Source organism: Psammomys obesus, unplaced genomic scaffold (assembly GCF_907164565.1).
Source record: "Psammomys obesus unplaced genomic scaffold, mPsaObe1.curated_primary_1811, whole genome shotgun sequence".
Lineage (NCBI taxonomy): Eukaryota > Metazoa > Chordata > Mammalia > Rodentia > Muridae > Psammomys > Psammomys obesus.
In genome coordinates this window covers 8,521,116-8,545,187 of record NW_026596051.1, presented here as the reverse complement: position 1 = coordinate 8,545,187, position 24,072 = coordinate 8,521,116, and the positions used below count along the sequence as shown (strand labels likewise).

At 36.3% G+C, this 24,072-nt stretch overlaps 1 protein-coding gene and 1 non-coding gene across 2 annotated transcripts in view; both read right to left on the bottom strand.

Moving 5' to 3' along the window:
- Positions 1-24,072, bottom strand: part of Zpbp (zona pellucida binding protein) — a 186,565-nt gene that overhangs the window by 115,284 nt on the left and 47,209 nt on the right. Inside the window, exons 3-4 of the mRNA XM_055624272.1 lie at positions 15,031-15,156; positions 3,753-3,902 (exon numbers count right to left, since the gene is read on the bottom strand). Of these exons, the coding sequence (XP_055480247.1) occupies positions 3,753-3,902; positions 15,031-15,156 (276 nt within the window). The remainder of the gene's footprint in view (positions 1-3,752; positions 3,903-15,030; positions 15,157-24,072) is intronic.
- LOC129689202 (small nucleolar RNA SNORA24) lies at positions 18,089-18,215 on the bottom strand. The gene has a single exon (XR_008722069.1). It is a non-coding gene; the product is annotated as a small nucleolar RNA SNORA24 (small nucleolar RNA).

The window sequence follows — 24,072 nt, the reverse complement described above, 5'->3', positions numbered from 1 at the left end:
TGTGTGTGTGTGTGTTAATAACTATCACAAAGAAGTCATCAATTCTAGAGTGAGGGGTATATGAGAGGAGCTGAAGGGAAGAGGAGGAATAGAAACCATGTAAATACATGTTTTGTATGTATTATGAAACTGTCAAAAAATTAAATTTTAGAAAAAAAATATACTGATGTAAAACTGCTTTCTAGTGGTTTATATAGTTTTTAAATAAAACATTACTAAGTGTTTAGCATAAATTTCTTTCATTGTCTTTACAATGGAAACCAGATAATTTGATAGTACCATTATGTGCACTTATTTGATTTCTTTCTTCTTTGAAAGTAGTATGCACAGTAGAGAAAATTGCATTTGACACTTACTGGTATGCTTTATTTTTTCCATCCTCTTCCTCCACTTTTATTTCTACCTTCCCCCTATTTTCATGAGCTGGGTTTCTTATTACCCTTCTTTTTTTCTTCCTGTATCCCTTAAGGTATTTATTTTCTCCTCTTATGGTCCCCTTTTTAATTCATGAACTATAACTACTATAACTATACATATATGCATATACATAATTTAAATTTAGGCTATGAGTATGAGAAAGTAGTATTTGCCATTCTGAGTCTGGACTAGCTCATTTAATTTAATTATTTCTGGGTACATCTAATTTTCTGTTATTTTCATGACTGCATTTTTTTATTACTAAATAAAATTCCACTGTATGCTACATAGCCTTCATCCATTCATCTGTTGATGGACATCCAGCCTGTTTCTATTTCCTAGCTATTAAGAATAATTTAGCAATAGATAGAGAAAAGCAAGTATCTCTGTGGTAGGATCATTTGGTTAGATACCCAAGAATAGTAAACTGGATGGGGACCATTTCCACAAAAAGCAAGACATAAGCATTTCTCACCTGAGTCCAATTGCATCATATAAATCTGTGCTCTCTTGGTATTTAATAACTACACATAAAAAACACAACATTGCTGGGTATGTACTATGTACATAGTGAATTTTCTCTATCATTATCATTTCTACAAGATATTTAAGCACAAATATCTTTGCTAGCTTATGCAAATATGCTCTTACAATAAATGTAGAAGTATATGTGTGATAAATTAAGATACAGAAAATAACAATATGGAGATGAAATATTACCGATTAACCTAAAAAATGACTTGTCTAACTAAAATCATGTCATTTCTCATAACAATGTCTCCCTCTTACAAATATAGAGCAACATTTTTCGAGTAAGCAAAATGTCAGGAACTACTAATAAGTGGACATTTGTTTGGCATCTTAGCTATACAAACAATAGCACGTATGTTTCTTATTGCTACCATATTAGAGACAACATGAGCTTTAAGTTCTGGAGAACACAAATCTGAAAGTCTTACTACAGGAAAATCAAGATTGATTCTGTTTGGAACACCCATAGGAGACCTATATATTGAGTGAGCACTTCAGGACCGGAAGCTGTCAACACTGGGGCATGTGGAACTCCTGCCTCCAATGTCAGACAGACAATTGACTTCTCCTTTGTTACCTCATCTCCCTATCTGCCTCTCTTATAACAACCCTTGCAGTCAGGCATGGGAGCACACATGTAATCACACCACTTGTGATGCTGAAAATGGAGATTGCTGTGAATTCAGGCCTGCAAGAGCTAGAGTGAGATGCGTTGCAAAACAAAGTCCTATGATTACTCAGCCCACTCAGTTTATTCAGGATTGTGACCTTGAATCTTCCTCATCAATTTGCCTAACTTTGGAATAACATAGAAGATACACCTCTGGGCTGTCTTTGAGGATGTTTCCAGACAGCTTTAATTGAGGATGACGATCTGCCCCAAATGTGAGTGGCATTATCTTATACAATGGATGAAAAGGAGGAACAAAAGGAGGAATATATAAGAAAAGAATGAGCACAGAATTCATTTCTTTGTTCCCTAATTCATATATCCGTGTTTCTATATCTTCCTGCCATGATGGACTAGGCCTTTTGAAACTATTAGCAAAAATAGACCCTCCTTCCTGAACATTTCTTGCCAGCTGTTTCTCATAGCAGCAAGAAAAATGACTTAAAACAAGATATTCCCTCCATGGCAAGAGCCTTAACTTAATTACAGGGTCAAGTCCCGTCCATCTTGTATGCTTATACTCACAGACTCTAAAGATTCATGAAGACTGATTTCCTGACATTTTCAAGCTACTACACAGGGTTCCAGCAATTTGATTAAACTTTTAAGTAAATGTTGTTTAGATTATTCTTTTTGAATTTCACATAAAATCAGCCCTCTCAATTTATTCAATAGAGGAATCTAAGAAGAGTCATTCATAGTGTTCTTTCCTGTCCTAATCAACTGGATGGGGGTAAACCGTCAACAATGATACTCAAATTGAAAAGCAGTTCAAACTATGATCATATCATCACTGGATTTGAAATTATGATCTGTACTGCTGCTTTGACTGGGTGACTAAAACGTCAAGTGTTTTTCTCAAGAAAAAGGCTGTTTTGTTAACAACCCTATCCACTTCCTGTTAAGACATACAACATAATGCATGGGTGAGTAAGAATTCTTTTAATTAGGATACTGAAAATAGAAGTTTTTTTTAATCTTGTTAAAAACAAACTTTAAAAAAAATCATATTTTACAAAAACTAATCTGTTAAATTTCTAATAGCCAGAAATTGGAAAATCATAGATCTCCCTCAACAAAAGAGTGTGTAAAGAAAATGTGGCACATTAACACAATGAAGTATTACTTAGCCATTAAAAAATTACACCATAAAATTTACATATGTATAGAACTAGAAAAAAACTCATCCTGAATGAGGTAACTCAGACCCGGAAAGACAAATATAGCATGTGTTTATTTATATGTGGATATTATATATGGATATTTGTATGTGGTCAGTTATATGTGAATATTATATGTGGATATTAGTCAATGATAACCAAGGTACAATCCATAAAAACACAGAGTAGAATAAGAGAGTAGAGGGATCAGTAGATCTTTTTAGAAAAGGAAAACAGAATAGATAAATATGGATGAAAGGGAGGATGAAATGGGAGAATCATAGGGGGAGGTAAAGGGGAAAGAGAGAATATGGAGAGAGACATCTAAAATTAAGGACCATTTAAGGAACAGTATGGAAACTTAATACACTACAAACTACATATGATGAGGATATAAAACAAATTGCCAAATAACGGGGGAAACAGAGTCCCAACTGGCCACTTCTTGTTTGTTACCAAATGAAGCTTCTAGTACAGAGAATGGGTTTCATTTGCTTGCCTTGTTAGCCAAAAGGATTCCCACAGGAATTACAAAACAATCCAGTTTCTAAAGACAATGTCTACAAAACTCAATAAACATGAAGTTGTCTCTAATGCAGTAACACAGGCTATATCAACTACTCCAAGGCAGGCTTCATGTTAAGAAATAGCTGAACAATGTATAGTGTCTTTTGTGTGATTTGGCTACAGTTTGGAGGAACATTTTGGGGGTTCTTTGGAGTTACTTTTTTGTTTTATTGATTTTGTGGAGTTCTGTTGTTATATTGAGTTAAACTCAGTGTTTGAGAAAGAACTCAATGTTGAGAGGGTAAAGTAGAGAAAAGGATCTGGAAGGACTTAGGGGAGGAGATCAAAATATATATAAATTTTATAATTGTTTCAAATAATAAAAATATATAAAAACAAACCTGTTAAATGTTTAAATATTTTAAAACTTAAGAAATGTTAGAAACATAATTGAATTTACTTCTTACCATAAACAACATATTTCAGTTGGAGATTTTTAACAACTTCTTCCACAGTTGGTTTATACTCCAGGAAACACGTATAAACCCCACTCATGGCCTCCTCAAAGTTCTGAAATATGAGGCTTCCTGTGGATGTCACTTGTGCAGTGATGTTTTCTAATAAAGGTATAATATACAACTGCTTAAATCACAGTAGGAAGACAAAATATCACTTTAAAAAACCTAAAAAACATGAAAATTTAGGTCCACAAAAAGGAGTTACATAAAGTTAAGTCACTGTATTTGATGCTTATTGTCAAAAGATGATAGATGACCTTAGAGTCAACTTTCCACCAACCAAAATCTATCAACTGTAGGACTGTCTAACTGGTAAATGACTAAGAATGACATATAGACATAAACTACTCCTCAAATGCTCCTTGCACTGAAAGAGATGCTACCAAAAATACAGCACTGTTTATGAAAATTTATACACACATATGCAGTACATGTTAACATATGTATTATAAACAGTAAGGGTATACAAAGTATATATTTTATGTAGTGTATTTATTTACCTATACAAATATTATATCATTGTGATTAATATATATTATATAGTTTAAAGATGAGTTAAAAAGTCATAAGCTTACAATCTGCAAATGAAATGATACACCCAAAACAAAATCAATTACAGTATAATGATTAACAGCTAAATTTTTTTACTACTACACAAAATTGTACATAAAACAATGAGTTAGTTTCTAACATTGAGGGTTACAGAAAAAAGTAAATGGAAAATTAGATCATTACAGTGCTGTGTTAAGAAAAACAATGGGATTGTAAGCTCCCTCTTTGCTTCAGCAAATTAAGTATTACAGTGAAAGAAAACTGTTGTCAAAGAGGAGGAAACCTACCCTTGAGACATTAAGATACAAACTGAAGGCTCCATCTCTCTCACAAGTTGTATAACCATGATAAAGATTTCACCTTCTGAAGTCCAGTCCTTCATGTGTTCGATGAAGAATGACAACATATAATAGCTGCCTAACTCACAGGGTTGTTCAAGTAAGCAAATACAATAAATCATTAAGCAGACAGCTTATTATAAAGATCATAACTACTTTTCTGTCATAAAATATTAAGATAGTAAAATTTTCTTAATAAAGAATTGAATGATATAAACATGGTTGAGCAAATGTCTTTGTATACTTGCACATATTTTGGATATACAGTGAGAAGTATCTTGAGGTAGCACTATTCCTAATTTTCTGAAAAAGCACCAGATTGATTTCCAAAGTGGTTGTAAAAGTTACATTCCCACCAGCAATGTAGGAGAGTTCCCCTTTCTCAACATCCTCTCCAGCATGTATTGGCACTTGAATTTTACTTCTTAGCCATTCTGATGGGTTAAGGTGAAACCTCAAGGTCGTTTTGATTTGCATTTCCCTGATGACTAAGGACATTGAGCATTTCTTTAAGTGTTTCTCTGTCATTTGATATTCCTCTATTGAGAATTCTTTTTTTAGCTCTGTACCCCGTTTTTTAATTGGATTACTTGGTTTGTTGGTGTTTAACTTTTTGAGTTCTTTATATATTCTGTATATTAGCCCTCTGTCAGATATAGGGTTGGTGAAGATCCTTTCCTAGTCTGTAGGCTGTCATTGTGTTCTGATAATAGTGTCCTTTGCTTTACAAAAGCATTTCCATTTCATGAGGTCCCATTTATTGACTGTTGCTCTTAGAGCCTGTGCTGTTGGTGTTCTCTTCAGGAAGTTGTCTCCTGTGCTAATGAGTTCAAGACTCTTCCCCATTTTTCCTTCTTACAGGTTTAGTGTATCTGGTTTTATGTTGAGGTCTTTGATCCACTTGTACTTTAGTTTTGTGCAGGGTGATAAGTATGGATCTATTTGCATTTTCCTACATGTAGATGTCCAGTTAGACCAGCACCATTTGTCAAAGATGTTATCTATGTTCCATTGTATACTTTTGGCTTCTTTGTCAAAACCAAGTATCTGTAAGTGTGTAGGTTTATTTCTGGGTCTTCTATTCAATTTCATTGATTCTCCAGATTATTCCTCTGCCAGCACAATACAGTTTTTATTGCTGTGGCTCTATGGTACATCTTGAGACCTCAAGGGAAGATGCATGCTGAAGAGGTTGTGGAGAAAGGGGAACCCTTCTCCATTGTTGGTAGTAATGTAAATTTGTACAACCACTTTGGAAATTAATCTGGTGCTTTCTCAGACAATTATGAATAGTGCTTCCTCAATATCCAGCTATACCACTCCCGGGCATATACCCAAAATATGCTCAAGTACACAACAAGCACACTTGTTCAACCATGTTCATAGCAGCTTTATTCATAATAGCCAGAACCTGGAAACAACCCAGATGTCCCTCAACTGAGTAATGAATACAAAAATTGTGGTACATTTAAACAATGGAATACTACTCAGCAATTAAAAATAAGGAAATCATGAAATTTGCAGGCAAATGGTGAGAACTAGAAAAGATCATCCTGAGTGAGGTAACCCAGAAGCAGAAAGACATGTATGGTATATACTCACTTAGAAGTGGATATTAGTCACATAATATAGGAAAAACATACTAAAATCTACACTCTTAAAGAAGCTAAACAAGAAAGAGGACCCTAGGGAAGTGGCTCAACCCTCACTCAGAAAGGCAAATAGGATGGACATTGGAAGAGGGAGAAAAATAGGGAACAGGACAGAAGTCTACTACAGTAGGCCTCAGAAAGACTCTACCCAGCAGGGTATGAAAACATATGCTGAGACTCATAGCCAAACTTTGGGTAGAGTGCAGGAAAACTTGTTAAAGAAGGGGGAAATAGAAAGAGCTGAAGGGGACAGAAGCTCCACAATGAGAGCAACAGAACCAAAAAATTTGGGCCCAGGGGTCTTTGCAAAGACTGATACTCCAACCAAAGGACCATGAATGGAGATAACCTAGACCCATTGATCAGATGCAGCCCATTGCAGCTCAGTCTCCAAATAGGTTCCCTAGTAAGGGAAGCTGGGGGCTGTCTCTGACATGAACTCAGTGGCTAGCTCTTTGATTACGTCCCCCTGAGGAGGGTGGGGAAGGGAGCAGCCTTACCAGGCCACAGAGGAAGACAATGCAGCCAGTCCTGATGAGACCTGAAAAGCTAGGGTTAGATGAAAGGGGAGGATGACCTAACCTATCAGTGGACTGAGGGAGGGGCATGAGAGAAGAAAAGGGAGGGAGGGTGAGATTGGGAAGGGATGAGGGAGTAGCCTACAGCTGGAATACAAAGTGAATAAATTGTAATAATCAAAACAATAAATATTTTTAAAAAAGAAAATAGCTTTAAAAAATGTTGAATGCACCATTCATTAAAATTGATAGCATTATGTCAGAAAATGACTACATATCTTTATTAATTTCCTTTACTTAAGGAGATTATTTAATACTTGCATATTTTTAAAAATAGTTCTTCAGATTAAAACAAAAATACCAGAATTTTCTTAGGGCTGGTATTTTTATTATATGTAAAACCCTGCTATGTATTTGGAAGGAGAAATGAATAGACAGATATACCAAGCCTCAAGGACGTTACATAGGAAATTATGCCTTAAGAGTTTCCATTTCTATATCCTGAATAAAGCTGAAAATGTAATATAATTTTGGAATATATTTGTGTTTTAATGCCTAGTTGTTCATGAATATTTCCTGATAAAAGATTACATATTTATCTTAACATGTTATTTTCTAAAAATATTAATAATTTAATTTATTACTATATATTTCTGAAAAAACTTCTAGTATCATAATAAAATTTTAATAGAAAATTTTAAATTATAGTAGCAATGATGAATTTATGCCTTAAGTAATAATTTGAAATGAAATTTTCCTATAGCAGAAGTGTCAACAAATGTATGAACAAAAACGTATGTACATATGTACGGCATTTGGCACAATAATATGAGAAAATATAAGATATTTAGCAATCAACTTTTGTTTTATATCCTATTCTGTACAGGAAATCTTTACTGTTAGTGAGTATATTCTAATAGCCTTCCTTCTAAGCATACCACTTCATTTGCAGAATGTAAGCTTACTGAAAACATAACTCAACATTAAAACATAAGGATTATTTTATGGTGAATAAATACATTGTATATACATATACATCTTATATATAGTATTATATATGCACATTGCATATGTGTGTATATTATGTGTATATGTATGCCATATTTTCATAGCATCTATTTCAAATCAAGCCAGGCTTGATGAGACCTGACAGGCTAGGGTTAGATAGAAGGGGAGGAAGAACTTCCCCATCAGGAGACTAGAGAAAGAGCATAAGGGGAGAAGAGGGAGGGTGGGTAGGACTAGGGGGAAACAAGGGAAGAGGCTGCAGCAGAGATACAATGTGAATAAATTGTAATTAGTAAAGAAATAATAAAAAAGAAACATACTACTGCAATACTAAATATGAAAGACAGAAAGCTGAGCATCATAAAATCTATAATAATGTATTCTTGGTTGATTTTATGTTTAAAAGATTAAAAAACACATCTTGAAAACATAGGCAGAGAAATGCATACTCAACATAAATGTCAACCCTATAATATCACTTATCAGTGATCATTCACAGAAACTTAAATGATTAAGTCTAAATGAAAATTCACAACACCAATGGTTATGTATTTGGCACAGAAAATATAGGGTTAAATACAAGAAATATACAGTACACATATTCATTAGTCAAACATTTCTTTTATATTGGTTCCTGTTCCTTCCTAGCTTGTTATCCAAATACTAGAGTTTGACTATATCTTTAGAAGGCTATGCCTTGGACCTCTTAAAACTGCATAATACAATCTCACTGAAATTTAGTTTATTATATTTAAATATTTTTATGCTTAGCTTAAATATAGACAAGAGAATATAAGACAAAGACTTACTACTCTTATTCTATTACAGCAATAAAAATATTCCTAAGGACATATTGCTATGCCATAGATCAGTGCATGGATCAACCCTCTTCAAAAAAAGATCCTTCTTGCAGCAGATGGTAATTAACATAGAGACCTGCAATTGGACAATGTGCACACAGTGAGAGACTTTGGAATGCTCAGCCTTAAATGAGATGTCTGTATCAAACCCCTCACCTTAAGGCTCAGGGGTCAATGTAAAAGAGAATATGGAATTATTGTAAGAGCCAGAAGTGGTAGACGACCCCAAGAAAACAGCATCTTTAGACACAACATGGCAGAGTCCCATACTAATGCTGCAACTGTGGCATCATGCCTAAGACCTTCCCAAATTCAAGCCAGGCAAATTCCCAACATGGAGAAGTGGGCACAAAGTTCCACCCCTTATCAATAAGCTATTTTCAATTGATACCTGCTAGGAGTGGCAAAATCAGTTTTCTCCAATGGAGTTATACTGGGTATATCAATCATACTCCAGGGTAGACCCAATGCTCAGGAGTAGCTGGCCAACACAAAACAGAATCCAAGTTTTTGTGTACCTTTTTTGCTCTGTATTTGTTATTTTTTTGTCTGAAATTTGGTAAAAGTAGAACTTAAGTGTTCTCACTAGGAAACAAAGGTAATCATAGGAAATGACTAAGAAATGGTTTAATTGTGGTCACTGTATACCTATATAAATGCCAAGTTTCACATCTTAAATACATGTAACTTTCATTTACAAATTATGTCTAAATAAAGTTGGAATGGAGAGAAAATGTGAAAAAAATTCACAATAACAAAGCTAAAATTTAAACTTTCAGAATATATACATATATATGTGTGTGTATGGCAAGTGCATAATGAAATGCAAAAAAAAACCACTAAAACTTCAGGACAGTATTTACTTGAGGGGCTTGAGACAAGTTGTTAAGAGTTCAAAACTGCTTACTTGAAGGTCCCAGAGTCTTCGAAAAAGTGTATCTTAACTGTACAAGAATACTTGTTTTCCTGTGCTTCAAAATGAGGAAATATCTCTTCATAAGATAGTCCATCATAAAATAATGTGCAGTGAAATAGGATTTCTTGCATTTGTGTGTGGGTAACTGCATGAGTCTGTGAAGGCCATAGGTAGTTACTGGCATCTTCCTCTGTTGTTCTGCACCTTATCTTTTTCTTTTCAATTAGGTTTATATTTTGATGGTTTCATACATGTATATGTAGTTTTCTGATTGCTTTCATCTTCCACCATCTCTTAATTCTCTCCCACTCCTCCAACTAAGCGTCCTCCCTAAAAGAACTTTTCCCACATTCAAGTCCTTTGTTTTATGATTTGCTTAATTTACGTTAAATGTGTACAGCTGTGAAAATAGCCATTGGATCAATTATTTCACAACTGAAGACCATAAACTCCTTCCTTTGGGACCTATCCACCTTAATTTTTTATTTTACTTTTTTTTACATTTATTATTTGTTATTTATTATTGTTACATTTATTATTTATTATTTTTTACATTTATTATACATCACTCATGTGTAGCACAAATCATGACACAAATTGAACATCACAGGAAAAACTATAGGAGGCAAACCTTTCCAATGTATGGAACCTGAGAAATGAACACAGTCCACTGGAGTTGGCAGGAAGTGCTTTAACATCGTAATACAGCATATGGACATACAGCTTGCCCCCACCTTATTTTTAGAGATAAGGTTTTTTACTGAACCTGAGGCTTATCATTTTGGCTAGGCTGGCTAGACAATGAACCCTAGATCAACCTGGCCCTGAATCTCCTCAGTTCTGAAGTTATATGTGAATGCCACCACTCTTCATTTTTAATTGGAGGATGGAGATATGAACTCAGGTAAGCATGGTTGGTCCAGAAGTGATTCAAACTCAAAGAAAATTATACCTTATCAAATTATTTGAAATAAAATAACCATTAAAACTAATTCATGATAAGATACTGGAGAAAATTTAATCAAGTATAAATTCAGATTATCAGAATACTCTAGAAAGACTATGTGTATGCACTGATATTTTGTTTTTACCTGGAAAAATTATATTCTTAAATGGCTTTATTTTTTAAGAAACAAAAAAAGTATTTCTTCCAACTTAAAGGAGTAACTGAATTATATACAACATTTACTATAAATGCAAAACTAGTAGACCATCTTAAAGAAGAAATGTTCCAAATTTCATTTTCCAAATCAAAAGTACAAAATCCATTAACAGGAAATTCAACACCTAATTTTTTTTTTCAAATGACAAAGTTTCAGTTAAAAATAAATTTGGGGAGATCCAAGATGGCGGCGCCTGGAGGACACTGTGTCTAAGGGGCAGACAGCAAAAACCAACAAACCGAACTCTTGGCCCTAAAACACCAGTAATTGTGTTTCCCAGGTGAGAGGAAACCCCACAGTGTGGAAAGCAATTGGGTTCAGTTCACCCAGCGAAAACTCAGAAGAGTTCCCAAGTCCCAGCAGGTGTTCGGTCGCCAGCCCAGAGCTGCACACCTGCCCAAGATGGACTGTGGGCACCAAAACACCAGAGACTGGGATTTCCAGTCGAGAAAAAAACCCACAGTGAAGGAAGCAATTAGAATAGACCTCAGGTCACCCTGTCAATCCCTTGAAAAGGTCCTGGGGTCCAGTGGGCACTCAGCCACCAGCTCAGAGTAGGGTGCTCAGCAGCAAGCACAGTAACCTAGCTGTGTGCCCTATTCACCATCTCAGAAAGAACTGTGGGCCCCAGGGCACCAGAGACTGGGTTTACATGTCTGGAGGAAACCCCAAGGAGAGGAGAACAGCAGGTCCAAACTTAAAGAACACAGCCCTCCCCAACACACACACACACACACAGAAAAGTTCTCCGGTAAATTACCCAAGTTCCTGAAGGATCCCAGTCACCAGCTTGGAGCCATTATTTGCCTGTGCCTGGGTGCTCTATGCACCACGCCAGACGGAACTGTGGACCCCAAAACACCAAAAACTGGGTCTTCCTGTCAGGAGGAAACCCCACAGTGGATGGAAACATCAAGTCCAAACTCAGGACACCCAGCTCCAGAAAAGTTTCTGGGTACCCACAGGCTTCAGGCTGTAGCCTCCTGCCACACGCAGGCATATTGCACTCACATGCCACTGATTACTGCTTGTGTATTGGGGCACAGAGCTCCAGCCTCAGACCTACGGAAGCCTGGGATCCCCAAGATCAACCCCCAGATACTGCTCCAAGTTGCAGCCAGTTACCCAAGGAAACTGACCAAACTGCAGGGCTCCCAGGTTCTTCAAGAGGGCTGTGCCTAGAAAACAGTATAAGAACAGCAACAGCAATTCACTAAAATCAGAGCAAGAAACCCAGTAGCAGGGCAGCTGTCTCCAGGACTTCTCTAGATGAGAGGAGAGCCCCCTTGACTAATGAAGGCCACAGTTACCACTCAGGTCCATATGCCTGAGGTGAGCTGTGGCAATTCCTGAGAAACACCAGCCATTCAGTTAACATACCCAAAAAAAACTGAGGAGGCCTCCTTCAGGAAAAATCATCTTCCTGCCAAGGTTATTCTCCCCCCCCCCACCCCTGCCAGGATTCTAGGAAGCACCAGAAACTAATAGCCAACACATAAGATATTCCAATGGGTAGAGGCCAGCATAAAAGCTCAATCAACAAAAGACACAGCAATCTGACATTTCCAGAATGCAGTTAGCCAGGGGCAAGTAGCTCTAGACACCACAGCATAAATGAAATTCAAGAAGATGACCTTACATCTATACTTATGAAGAGGACAATAGAGGAAACAAATAAAATATGTAAAGAAATAGAGGAAAAAAAAGACAGATTATGGCCATCTGTAAAAATATACAGGAAGATAACGACAGATTATGGTCATCCATAAAGAAATATGAGAAGACACAGCCAAATAGTTTGTGGCCTTTAGAGAGGAAATAATTAAAATCACTGAAAAAAAAATAAAAGAAACAGTAATGTTCAGACAGCTGAAGGAATTGAAGAAAAAACAGGAAAATACAGTCAGACAGGTGAAGGAAATCATACAAAACAGCTCAAGATCTGAAGATAGAATTGGAAAAATTAAAGAAAACACAGAGGAAATCATGTAGAGAAAAAACTTAGGGAAGAAAACAGGAACTGCAGAGGTAAGCATAATCAACAGACTACAAGAGGTGGAAGATACAATCTATGTAACCACCAAAGAATATGTTAAATCTAAAGAATTCCTAACAGCAAATGTCCAAGAAATCCAAGACAACATGAAAAGACAAAACCTAAGAATGATAGGAATAGAGGAAAAAGAAGATTCCCTCCTCGAGGGCCCAGAAAATATTTTCAACAAAATCATTGAAGAAAATTTCCCCAACTTAAAGGAGAGGCCTATAACATTACAAGAGGCCTACAAAATACCTAATAAATTAGACCAGAAAAGAAAATCCTACTGCCACATGATAATCAAAACAGTAAGTATACAGAACAAAGAAAAAATACTGAAAGCTGCAAGGAAAAAAGGCCAAGTAACATAATGGCAAACCAATCAGAATCACACCTGACTTCTCAACAGAGACTTTGAAAGCAAGAAGGGCCTGGACTGATATAATGCAGACCCTAAGAGAACACAGATGTCACCCCAGGCTACTATACCCCACAAAACTCTCAGTTCTATAAGGGTAAAAATTCAATTCACAAATCCTTAACTTGCCAAACACTAAAAATAATTTATTTGAAGACAGTATGTTTGTGCCAGACAGGACCACATTTCAGCCTATCCTTATAAAAACTACATTTCTGGGCTTTGGGGAATGGAGGGTAAATAGTTCTGCTGTGGAGAGATAAATAACACTTTTGTTTTACATAGAGCAGATTACTGAAGCACTATCAGAATTGGACATCTCATCCCAGTCAGAATAGCCAAGATCAAGAAAACAATGACAACAAATGTTGGCAAGGATGTGGGGAAAGGGAAAAATCATTCACTGTGGTGGGATAGAAAACTAGTCAAGGCCCTCTGAAATCACTGTGGAGAATTCTCAGAAAGCTTGATGTAGACATATACAACATGACTCAGCTATTCCACACCTTGGCATACACCCAAGGACTTGACATTATACTCCACAGATACTTGTTCAACCATGTTCAAAGCTGCCCTATTCATAATAGCTAAAAAATGGAAACACTTTAAATGCCCTTCAAGTAATGAAATAATGAGAATGTGGCATATATACACAACAGAACACCACTCAGCTCTAAAGAAAAAAAATATCGTGAACTTTTTAGGTAATAGGTGAAACTAGAATAAATTATACTAAGGGAGGAAACCCAAAAAAACAAACAAACAAACAAAAACCATCTTGTTTTGCATTTATCTCATCTGTGATTCCTAACTCCAAATCTTCAGCTATGACTGAGAGTGGGAAAGAAGAATACAAGTGAAATATAGGGGAAAACGAATAAAATGGGGTTAAGTGTTTAATTTGGAAAAAAGGGAGGGAAAGAAAACAGAAGGAAAGGGAGGAAAGGGGTATAAATAATGCTATGGATGTTTACAATATCCATAGAAAAAAATAATAAATAAATAAATTTGATTGTTATTCCAGGGTCAGATAATGTCACATGAGAACCATTTCATTAATGTATGCTAACTGCCCAGCCCCTCAGGGTTTCACTTTGTGCTCTTTGTATGCATGAACATCTGGAACAACTGACCCTATGTCACTAAAGTGTGGTATAGATTGCATCATCTCTTTTGCAAGTCTTTATATAAAGACACTTCCTTCTGTCCAAATGATACAGCAAGCCTGCAGCCTTTAGCCCTCAGCACTGTCTCAAAACACCAATAAGGTTTTATAAAATAAATAAAAGTAAAGGTGATAAAGTTCCTTTGAGGCTATGCAAAAGTGACTGGGTACTGTATTGAACAGATCTTTACTGCAATACTCACTAGTCTTCATTAGTAGCAAATAAAAAAAAAAAACTTAACCATCTAAGCTATACATTTTAAAGTAAACAGTTATAAAATTCAAAATTTAGAGCAAAGATGAAACATACGATCCAAAATAAAATATGAGTACATATGTAAAAGAAGAATAATGAATCAAACATAAACTGTGATTTCCACATAAAATTAATTATAACTTTTGGAATAGAAATGCTTCTAGAACTCTCTAAATAGCAAACTTTTTTAATGTCTTTATCCTTAATAAACACCATACAATCAACATTGCTATGAAAGTGCCAAGAAAAATTTGAAAATAGATCAATGTATTAGATACAAATGTTGTTTTAAGTAAATCTGAGATATATCTATTTAGTTATGATAAATAAAATAAAATCGTACCTGAAACAATTTTTCCTTTTGGCCCATGCCATTGGAATGATGGGTCTACCAGCTCAGTGTTTCTCAGTTCTTCGGTTGCACAGAGTATATGTGGACTCTTTTGATGGAGCATGACATATACGCTCACTGAAAAGACATTATTAAAATGTTCCAATAATATTTATGCTCTTTAATTGTCTAATAATACCTTATATTTTGTAGCTTGTGTTACATTCTCTGACATTTCTTTGGTTCCTATTAGTTAATGGTAACTTGATTTCAATGTCTCCAGTGAATTACATTGAAAAGTAAATAGTGTATTTTATTTGAATGTGTAGGTACCTACAGTCACTCATATGTGACAGTATGGGTCCTAAACACAAATGCAATGTGTTGGTCATTTTTATTCAGGGTGCATATAAAGTGACCCAGTTTAATCTCAAAGTATAACTATAATAACAGTATTAACATGATTTTCTATCTGGACTTAATATATTTTACAAAAACATCAAATACAAAAACATAGTGCATATAGGCATCCAGAAGAGAGGAATAATTTATTATTTGAAAATACAGCATAGTATACTAAATAGAAGTAATAATGTGGTTTAAAAGTTACTATATATATATAATTATTGACTTTTAACAACTATGCATTTTGTCAGACTCTGCTTAAAAAGAACCATGATAAACCAAGATTGTTTTTTTAATTAATTAATTTTTTAATTAATTACAATTTATTCATTTTGTATCCCAGCTGTAGCCCCCTTCTTCATCCCCTAATCTCATCCTCGCCCTCCCTCTTCTTCTGCCATGTTCTTCCCCTAATCCACTGATAGGGGAGGTCCTCCTCCCCTTCTACCTGACCCTAGCCTATCAGGTCTCATCAGGACTGGCTGCATCGTCCTCCTCTGTGGCCTGGAAAGGTTGCTCCCCCATCAGGGGGAGGTGATCAAAGAGCCAGTCACTGGGTTCATGTCAGAGACAGTCCCTGTTTCCATTACTAGGGAACCCATTAAACCAAGATTCTTTTTTTTTTTCTTTAGGATATATCTTTTTTTTTTTTTCTTATTAGTTACATTTTGTTAACTCTGTGTCCCAGCTGTATCCCGTTCCCTCATTCCCTCCCCAACCCCACACTCCCTCCTTGGTCTCCTCCCTGCCCCTTTCCAAGTCCACTGATAGGGGAGGACCTCCTCCCCCTTCATTTGACCCTGTTTTATCAGGTATCTTCAGGGCTGGCTGCAAAGTCCTCCTCTGTGGCCTAACAGGACTGCTCCTCCCCTGGGGGGGGGGGGCGGGTGAGGAGGTCAAAGAGCCTGCCCTTGAGATCCTAAAACCAAGATTCTTTAGGAGACACAAGAGGAGCACATTCAAAGATTCAGTTGTTCTGAATGTACTCAGAACTATTCCAATAACCAACCCATCAGGAGCTGCATGCCAATGCTTCTCTCATTCCCCAGAGCCAAGATATTTTTTGTGACCCAATAAAATAAAAGTTACTTTTGGTAATCAAAATTCTTAGTATTGAAAACTCTATATTTTACCACAAAAAACATGTTTTAATTATTTCATGATCTTCCACCAGTTACAAAATCTTGCCTCTATTCTTGGGTATTTGTTTTTATCATGAATTGGTATTGAATTTTAATTTTTTTCTTTCTTAAAGTTTTTCTTCATATTTTGATTTCATGATTGATGTTCACTCATAGATTGTTTTCCTCTAAGTCTGATTAATTGTGAATTTACTTAATAATTATTATATCCAATTTACCACTCTGTTTATAAATATAGCCATGTATACTTTTCTTATATTACCCCTTTGGTGTATTTTACTATTTTAAGCATTTACTATCATTAAATATTTAATTTTCAACATTGTTAATATTTATTGTTAATATACTAACCATTTAGGATCATGACCACATGAACATTACTTGGTCTATTTCCTTCTATAACCTATCTCTGTAAGAATGTATGCCTTCCCAGGTCATTTCTTTTACATTTTGGTAAGGGGAGGGAGCTCTGGAAAATGCAGTACGGATCACACTAAGTTTGAAAATAATAGCTACTATTCTAATGAATAATTTAATAAAATCTAGTTTAGAAAATTTCCAGCTATCCAATTTTATATAAAAATATAAATTACTCAGAGTAAGTTAAAGGTTGTATTTGACTCTCTTCTGGCTGCCATGTTCTTTGCTCTATCTTCTGCCTGTATCTCACCACACTATTCCACACCCTGTGTTCTTTCCAGACTATAGCTGTACGTCCTCAGGATCACCCTTTCTGATTTTATTCTCATAATTACCTAGTGTCTCTTAACCTTTGGAAATGAGTGGCAGTCTCTCCTGCTCTGGCTCAATGACAGAACATGATGTGATTTGCCTGTAAGCCTTCCACTAATTCTTGTGAATCAATCCCAGAAACTTCAACTGAGTTGAAGAGTTTCTCAGCACTATTAATAGACCAAAATAATATTCCATGACATCAACAATCAATATGAACATAACATTTTCAGAGTAAACAGATGTTAGCTACTAATGACCTCCGTGAAGAACATCTTCTGCTTCCAGAAAAAGGTAATTAGAACACACTGTTATAATCATAGGAATATAGAGTTTGAATTTTTCTGGAACATTTCAGTAGCAGTTTAGAAAACACAACAAATAAGGTAACAATTCATGGTTGTGTGGTTTTTCCTCATAAAAATTTATTCAACATTTATTTATTTCAGAGAGCTACACAGAAAATAACTGGAGTGAACATATCAACATTTCTTATTTATTCACCACTTTACTCTCTCTGTAATACACACATATATCTCGAGAGTTATCAATAATAACTAATCAATACTTGCCAATATAATCATACATGTTATTTGAAGTGAAGGCTTCAAAGATTCCCTTTTCTTTGTAAGTATATTCAAATACCAACTCTCACTTGAGGAATAAAACTTTATTTTTGTATAATGACCTGCAGACAATAAGACTAGGTCTCTCGGGAGACAGCTTTCTATAATGTAAAGACAGATAACATGGCCTATGGTTCTTCATATACAGAAATGTTGAAAAGTATAGAATGTTACTTGTGCAAGTCAAACTCTGATACCATATAAATGTTAGCAGCTTTTCCATTAAGTAAAAAGCTCTTCCATGGCTACAACGGAAGAATGCCACAGCTGATAGGTCCCAAAAGTAATGGAATACAATTACAATGTTTAAATATATTTCATTACCATACTCAGAATATAATCAACACAGCTGCAAGCAACATCTCAGAGTGTTTGTTTTAAAAAATTTTTTAATTTTAATTTTAAAATGTATTTATACTCAGCTCCAAGATGGTGGCCACCAGTGCTCAGGGTTTCTGAAAGCAGAAGATCTGAAACTCCAAAACTGGTGAGTAGATAGGCGGCTGAAGCAAGAACATGGACTTTGAGGGGACAACCTGTGACCTGGGACAGATTGGATCCAGACCTCCTGTGGACATTTCCAGAGGTCTCAGAGTGGCGAACATTCACCCCTGCATCTCAACTGCACATTCACTTACTCCAGCAGTGCAACAGCAGCAGCAAGGAGCACGTAACCCAGGTACAGGGCACCTCCTTACTCTAACAGTGACCCACATCTAAGAAGAGAAAACTGTGGGCTCTCTAAGTTTACTACTTATGCCTACCAGTGAGTTCACAGGCCCTCTAGGCTTGCCACACACGCCTGCAAGTGAATATTCGCAGTGCCTACTAGTGATTTCTTCTGCTAGAAATACAGAGCACCACTGGGATGCCTCTACACTAACAGCCAGACATCTGATCCCTCCCACCCACACCCCCGCAGTGGGCAACAGAGGGATCTCTGAGACAGCCTTCTGAACACTGAAGCCCCTGTTCTGTGCGTTTTCCACTGGATTCAGGGAAACAATTCCTGGGACAAGATGGTGCAGCTTAGGCAGATATGAGTACTTGGAGCACAATACCTCCACAGTTTTTGATCTTAGCCATTCTGATGAGAGTAAGGTGAAATCTCAGGGTAGTTTTGATTTGCAATTCCCTGATGAGTAAGGACGTTGAACATTTCTTTAAGTGTTTCTCTGACATTCAATATTCCTCTACAGAGAATTCTCTGTTTAAGTCCATACCCCATTTTTTAATTGGATTGCTTGATTTGTTGCTGTTTACCTTCTTCAGTTCTTTATATATTCTGTATATTAGCCCTCTGTCAGATATAGGGTTGGTGAAGATCCTTTCCCAGTCGGTAGGCTGTTGTTTTGTTCTGATGACAGTGTCTTTTGCTTTACAGAAGCTTTTCAGTTTCATGAGGTCTCATTTATTCATTGTTCCTCTGAGAGCCTCTGCGGTTGGTGTTCTGTTCAGGAAGTTGTCTCCTGTGCCAATGAGTACCAGGCTCTTCTCCACTTTGAGAAAGAGGAACGCTTCTCCATTGCTGATGGGAATGTAAACTTGTACAACCACTTTGGAAATAAACCTGGCACTTTCTCAGACAATTAGGAATAGTGCTTCCTCAAGATCCAGCTATACCACTCCTAGGCATATATCCAAAAGATGCTCAAAGTACACAACAAAGATATTTTCTCAACCATGTTCATAGTAGCTTTACTCGTAGTAGCCAGAACCTGGAAACAACCCAGATGTCCCTCAACAGAGGAATGGATACAGAAATTGAGTAAATTTACACAATGAAATATTACTCAGCAATTAAAAACAAGGAAATCATGAAATTTTCAGGCAAATGGTGGGATCTAGAAAATATCATCCTGAGTGAAGTATCCCAGAAGAAAGACACACACAGTATATACTCACGTATAAGTGAATACTAGACCTATAAGATAGATAAACAAACTAAAGTCTGTACACCTAAAGAAGCTAAACAAGGAGGAGGACCCGGGGTAAGATGATCAATCCTCAGTTAGAAAGACAAATGGAATGAACATTGGAAGTAGGAGAAAATAAGTAACAGGACAGGAGCCTACCACAGAGGGCCTCTGAAAGACTCTACCCAGCAGTGTATCAAAGCAGATGCTGAGACTCCTAACCAAAACTTGGGCAGAGTGCAGGGAATCACATGAAAAGAGGAGTTAGTCCTCTTTTAGTTAGTTAGTTAGTTAGTTAGTTAGTTAGTTAGTTAGTTAGTTAGTTAGAAAGGACAAGAGCTCAAGATCCAAATATATCTGGATACAGGGATCTTTTCTGAGACTGATTCTCCAAACAAGGACCATGCAAGGATATAACCTAGATCTCCTGCTCAGATGGAGCCCATGGCAGCTCAGTATCCAAGTGGGTACACTAGTAAGGGGAACAGGGACTGTCTCTGACATGGACTCAGTGGCTGGCTCTTTGACCTCCCCACCCCCAAGGGAGAAGCAGCCTTGCTAAGCCACAGAAGAGGACATTGCAGCCAGTCCTGAAGAGACCTGATAAGCTAAGGTCAGATGGAAGGGGAGGAGGACCTCCCCTATCAGTGGACTTAGAGAGAGGCAGAGAGTACATGAGGAAGGGAGGGTGGTATTGGGAGAGAATGAGGGAGGAGGCTACAGCTGGGATACAAAGTAAATAAACTGTAATTAATATAAAAAATAAAAATTGAATAAAAAAATCCATACCTCCACAGGCCTGGGGGCCACTGAGCCATTCTAGGCACTTGCACATGTGCACTGCACCTGTGCAACCTACACCTACACTACAACCTGCACTTCTGCTTGCTTCTCCTTTTCACTTCACCCTTCCAGGTAGGTACACCTCCACACACACTCCTGCACTTGCATACTTGCGCCTGCTCCCTTAGCTTTCCTCCCTTAGCTGCATCTGAAACACTGACACCCTATTTCAAACCAGTGGACCTCTCTCATCTTCGTGAAGAACACTCCAGACTCCAGCAACAAACAGACAAAGTGAGCAGTACAGGTTCCAGGAACAATCAACAATGGCTACTGACCACCAGATGGCTAGAAGTAGGCATAAGAACACATCCAACAAAAATCAGGATATCATGGCTTCACCAGCAACCCCCAAAATCAATGGATATTTTAATTTATCAGAAACACAGGAAAATTATTTTAGATCAATGCTTATCCAGTTGTCACAGGCACATAAAGAGGAAGTGAACAAAGCTCTCAAAGAAATAAAGGCAAATATATATACACAAATAGAGGCACATAAAGAGGAAATGAATGAAAAAAATAGATACCATCATGAAAATACAGGAATCCAGGTTCAAATAGATAAAGGAAATGGTACAAGCATGAAAACAGAATTAGAATCAATAAAGAAAACACAAACAGACAAAGCACTGGAGCTGGAGAACTTAGAGAAAAGATCAGGAACCACAAAGGTAAGCATCACCAATAGAATACAAGGGATGGAGTAGAGAATCTCAGGCATGAAAGATACAATTGTAGAAATTGAAACATCTCTCAAATAAAAAATAATTTTATTTTTTTTAAAAGTCCCAAACATAATACATCCAAGAAATCAAGCACACCATGAAAAGACAAAACTTAAGAATAGGAATAGATAAAAAAGAAGATTCCAGGCTCCAAGGTCCAGAAAATATTTTCAAGAAAAATTATAGAAGAAAATTTTCTCAACTTAAGAAAGAGATGTTCTTAAACATACAATAGGCTTATAGAACACCAAATAGACTAGACCAGAAAAGAAACTCCTCACATCACATAATAGTCAAAAAAGTAAATCTACAAAACAAAGAAAAATTAAAAGCAGCAAATGAAAAAGGCTAAGTAACATACAAAGGGAGATCTATCAGAATCACACCAGACTTCTCAACAGAAACTACGAAAGCCAGAAGGGCCTGGGCAGATGTCATGCAGACTCTAAGAAAACACAGATGTCAAACCAGACTACTATACCCAGCAAAACTTTCAATCAACATATATGGAGAAAAGAAAATATTCCATGACAAAACTAAACTTAAACAATATCTGCACAGCCACACAGCCCTACAAAAGATACTAGCTGGAAAACTCCCATCTAATGACATCACCTACAGCCAAGAAAACAAAAGACATAGATAACCTCACAACAACAACAAAAAAAAAAAAAATCAAAAGAAAACAAACATACAAACACACTATAACCACCAACTCCACAAAAAGGAACTAACATTCATTGGTCACTATTAACTATCAACATCAATGGACTCAACTCTCCAATAAACAGATACAGACTAACAGAATGGTTGTGTAAACAAGATCCAACGGTCTGATGCACCCAAAAAACACACCTTTGCAACAATGACAGACACTACCTCAGACTAAAGGGCTGGAAAAATATTTTTCAAGCCAATGGACCCAGAAAACAAGCTGGGGTAGCTATCCTAATATCTAATAAAATAGACTTTCAATGAAAATTAATCAAAAAAGGTGAGAAGGGACACTTCATTCTCATCAAAGGAAAAATCCTGAACATCTATGCACCAAATACAGGAACGCCTGCATTCATAAATGAAACATTACTAACATCACACTTAGATCCCAAGAACTTAAAAGTGGGACACTTCAACAACCCAGTCTCACTAAGGGACAAATCATCTAGACAGAAGCTAAATAGGGAAATAATGACACTTACAGAGGTCCTAAATCAAATGGACATAACAGATGTATACAGAACTTTTCACCCAAACTCAAAAGAGTAAACCTTTCTCCCTGAACCCCACAGAACATTTTCCAAAATTGAACATATAGTCAGACACAAAGCAAGCATCAACAGCTACAAGAAGAATGAAATATTCCCTTGTATCTTATCAGACTATCATGGCCTAAAACTAGAACTCAACAGCAACAAAAATAGCAAAAAGCCTACATACACATGGAAACTAAGAAACTCTCTACTCAATGACAGCTGGATCAGGGTAAAACAAAAAAAAAAATTAGAGACTTCCTAAAATTCAATGAAAATAAAGACACAAATTACCCAAATTTATGGGACACAATGAAAGCAGTGCTAAAAGGAAAGCTAATAGTATTAAGTGCCTTCAGAAAGAAGTTTGAGACAGCTCATATAAGCAAATTAATGGCACACCTGAAAGCCCTAGAAAAAAAAGAAGCACATACACCCAAGAGGAGTGGAACCTTGGAAATACTCAAACACAGGGCTGAAATCAATAAATTAGAAACAAAGAGAACAATTCAAAGAATCCATGAAACCAAGAGCTGGTTCTTTGAGAAAATCAACAAGATAGAGAAACCCTTTGCCAAACTAACTAAAAGGCTGAGAGACACTATCCAAATCACCAAAATAAGAAATGAAAAGAGGGACATAACGACAGACACTAAAGTAATTCAAAGAATGATTAAGTCTTAGTCTTACTTCAAAAGCCTATGTGGCACAAAATTTAAAAATGTAAAGGAAATGGACAATTTTCTTGATAGAGTTCATTTGCCAAAGCTAAACCAAGATCAGGTAAATAGATTAAACAGTCATATATTGCCCAAGGAAATAGGAGTCATCAAATCTCTGTGCCAAGAAAAGCCCAGGGCCTGATGGTTTCGGTGGAAATTCTACCAGACCTTCAGAGAGGAGCTAACACCAATATTCTCCAAACTATTTCACAAAATAAAAACAAAAGGAACATTACCAAACTCATCCTATGAGACCACAGTACCCTTGATACCTAAACCACAAAAAAACCAACAAAAAAAGAATTTCAGACCTATCTCTCTTATGAACATTGACACAAAAATACTCAATAAAATACTCGCAAACCAAATCCAAGAACACCTGAAAGATATCATCTACCATGATCAAGTAGGCTTCATCATAGACCTTCAGGGATGGTTCAATATATGGAAATCCATCAATGTAATCTGTCACATAATCAAAACAGTAGGGGGAAAAAAACCACATGATCATCTCCTTAGGTGCTGAAAAAGCATTTGACAAAATCCAATATCCATTCATGTTAAATGTTTTGGAGAGATCAGGGATACAAGGCACTTACCTAAACACAGTAAAGGCAATATATAGCAGCCTATTGCCAACATCAAACTAAACATAGAGAAATTTAAATCAATCCCACTGAAATCAGGGAC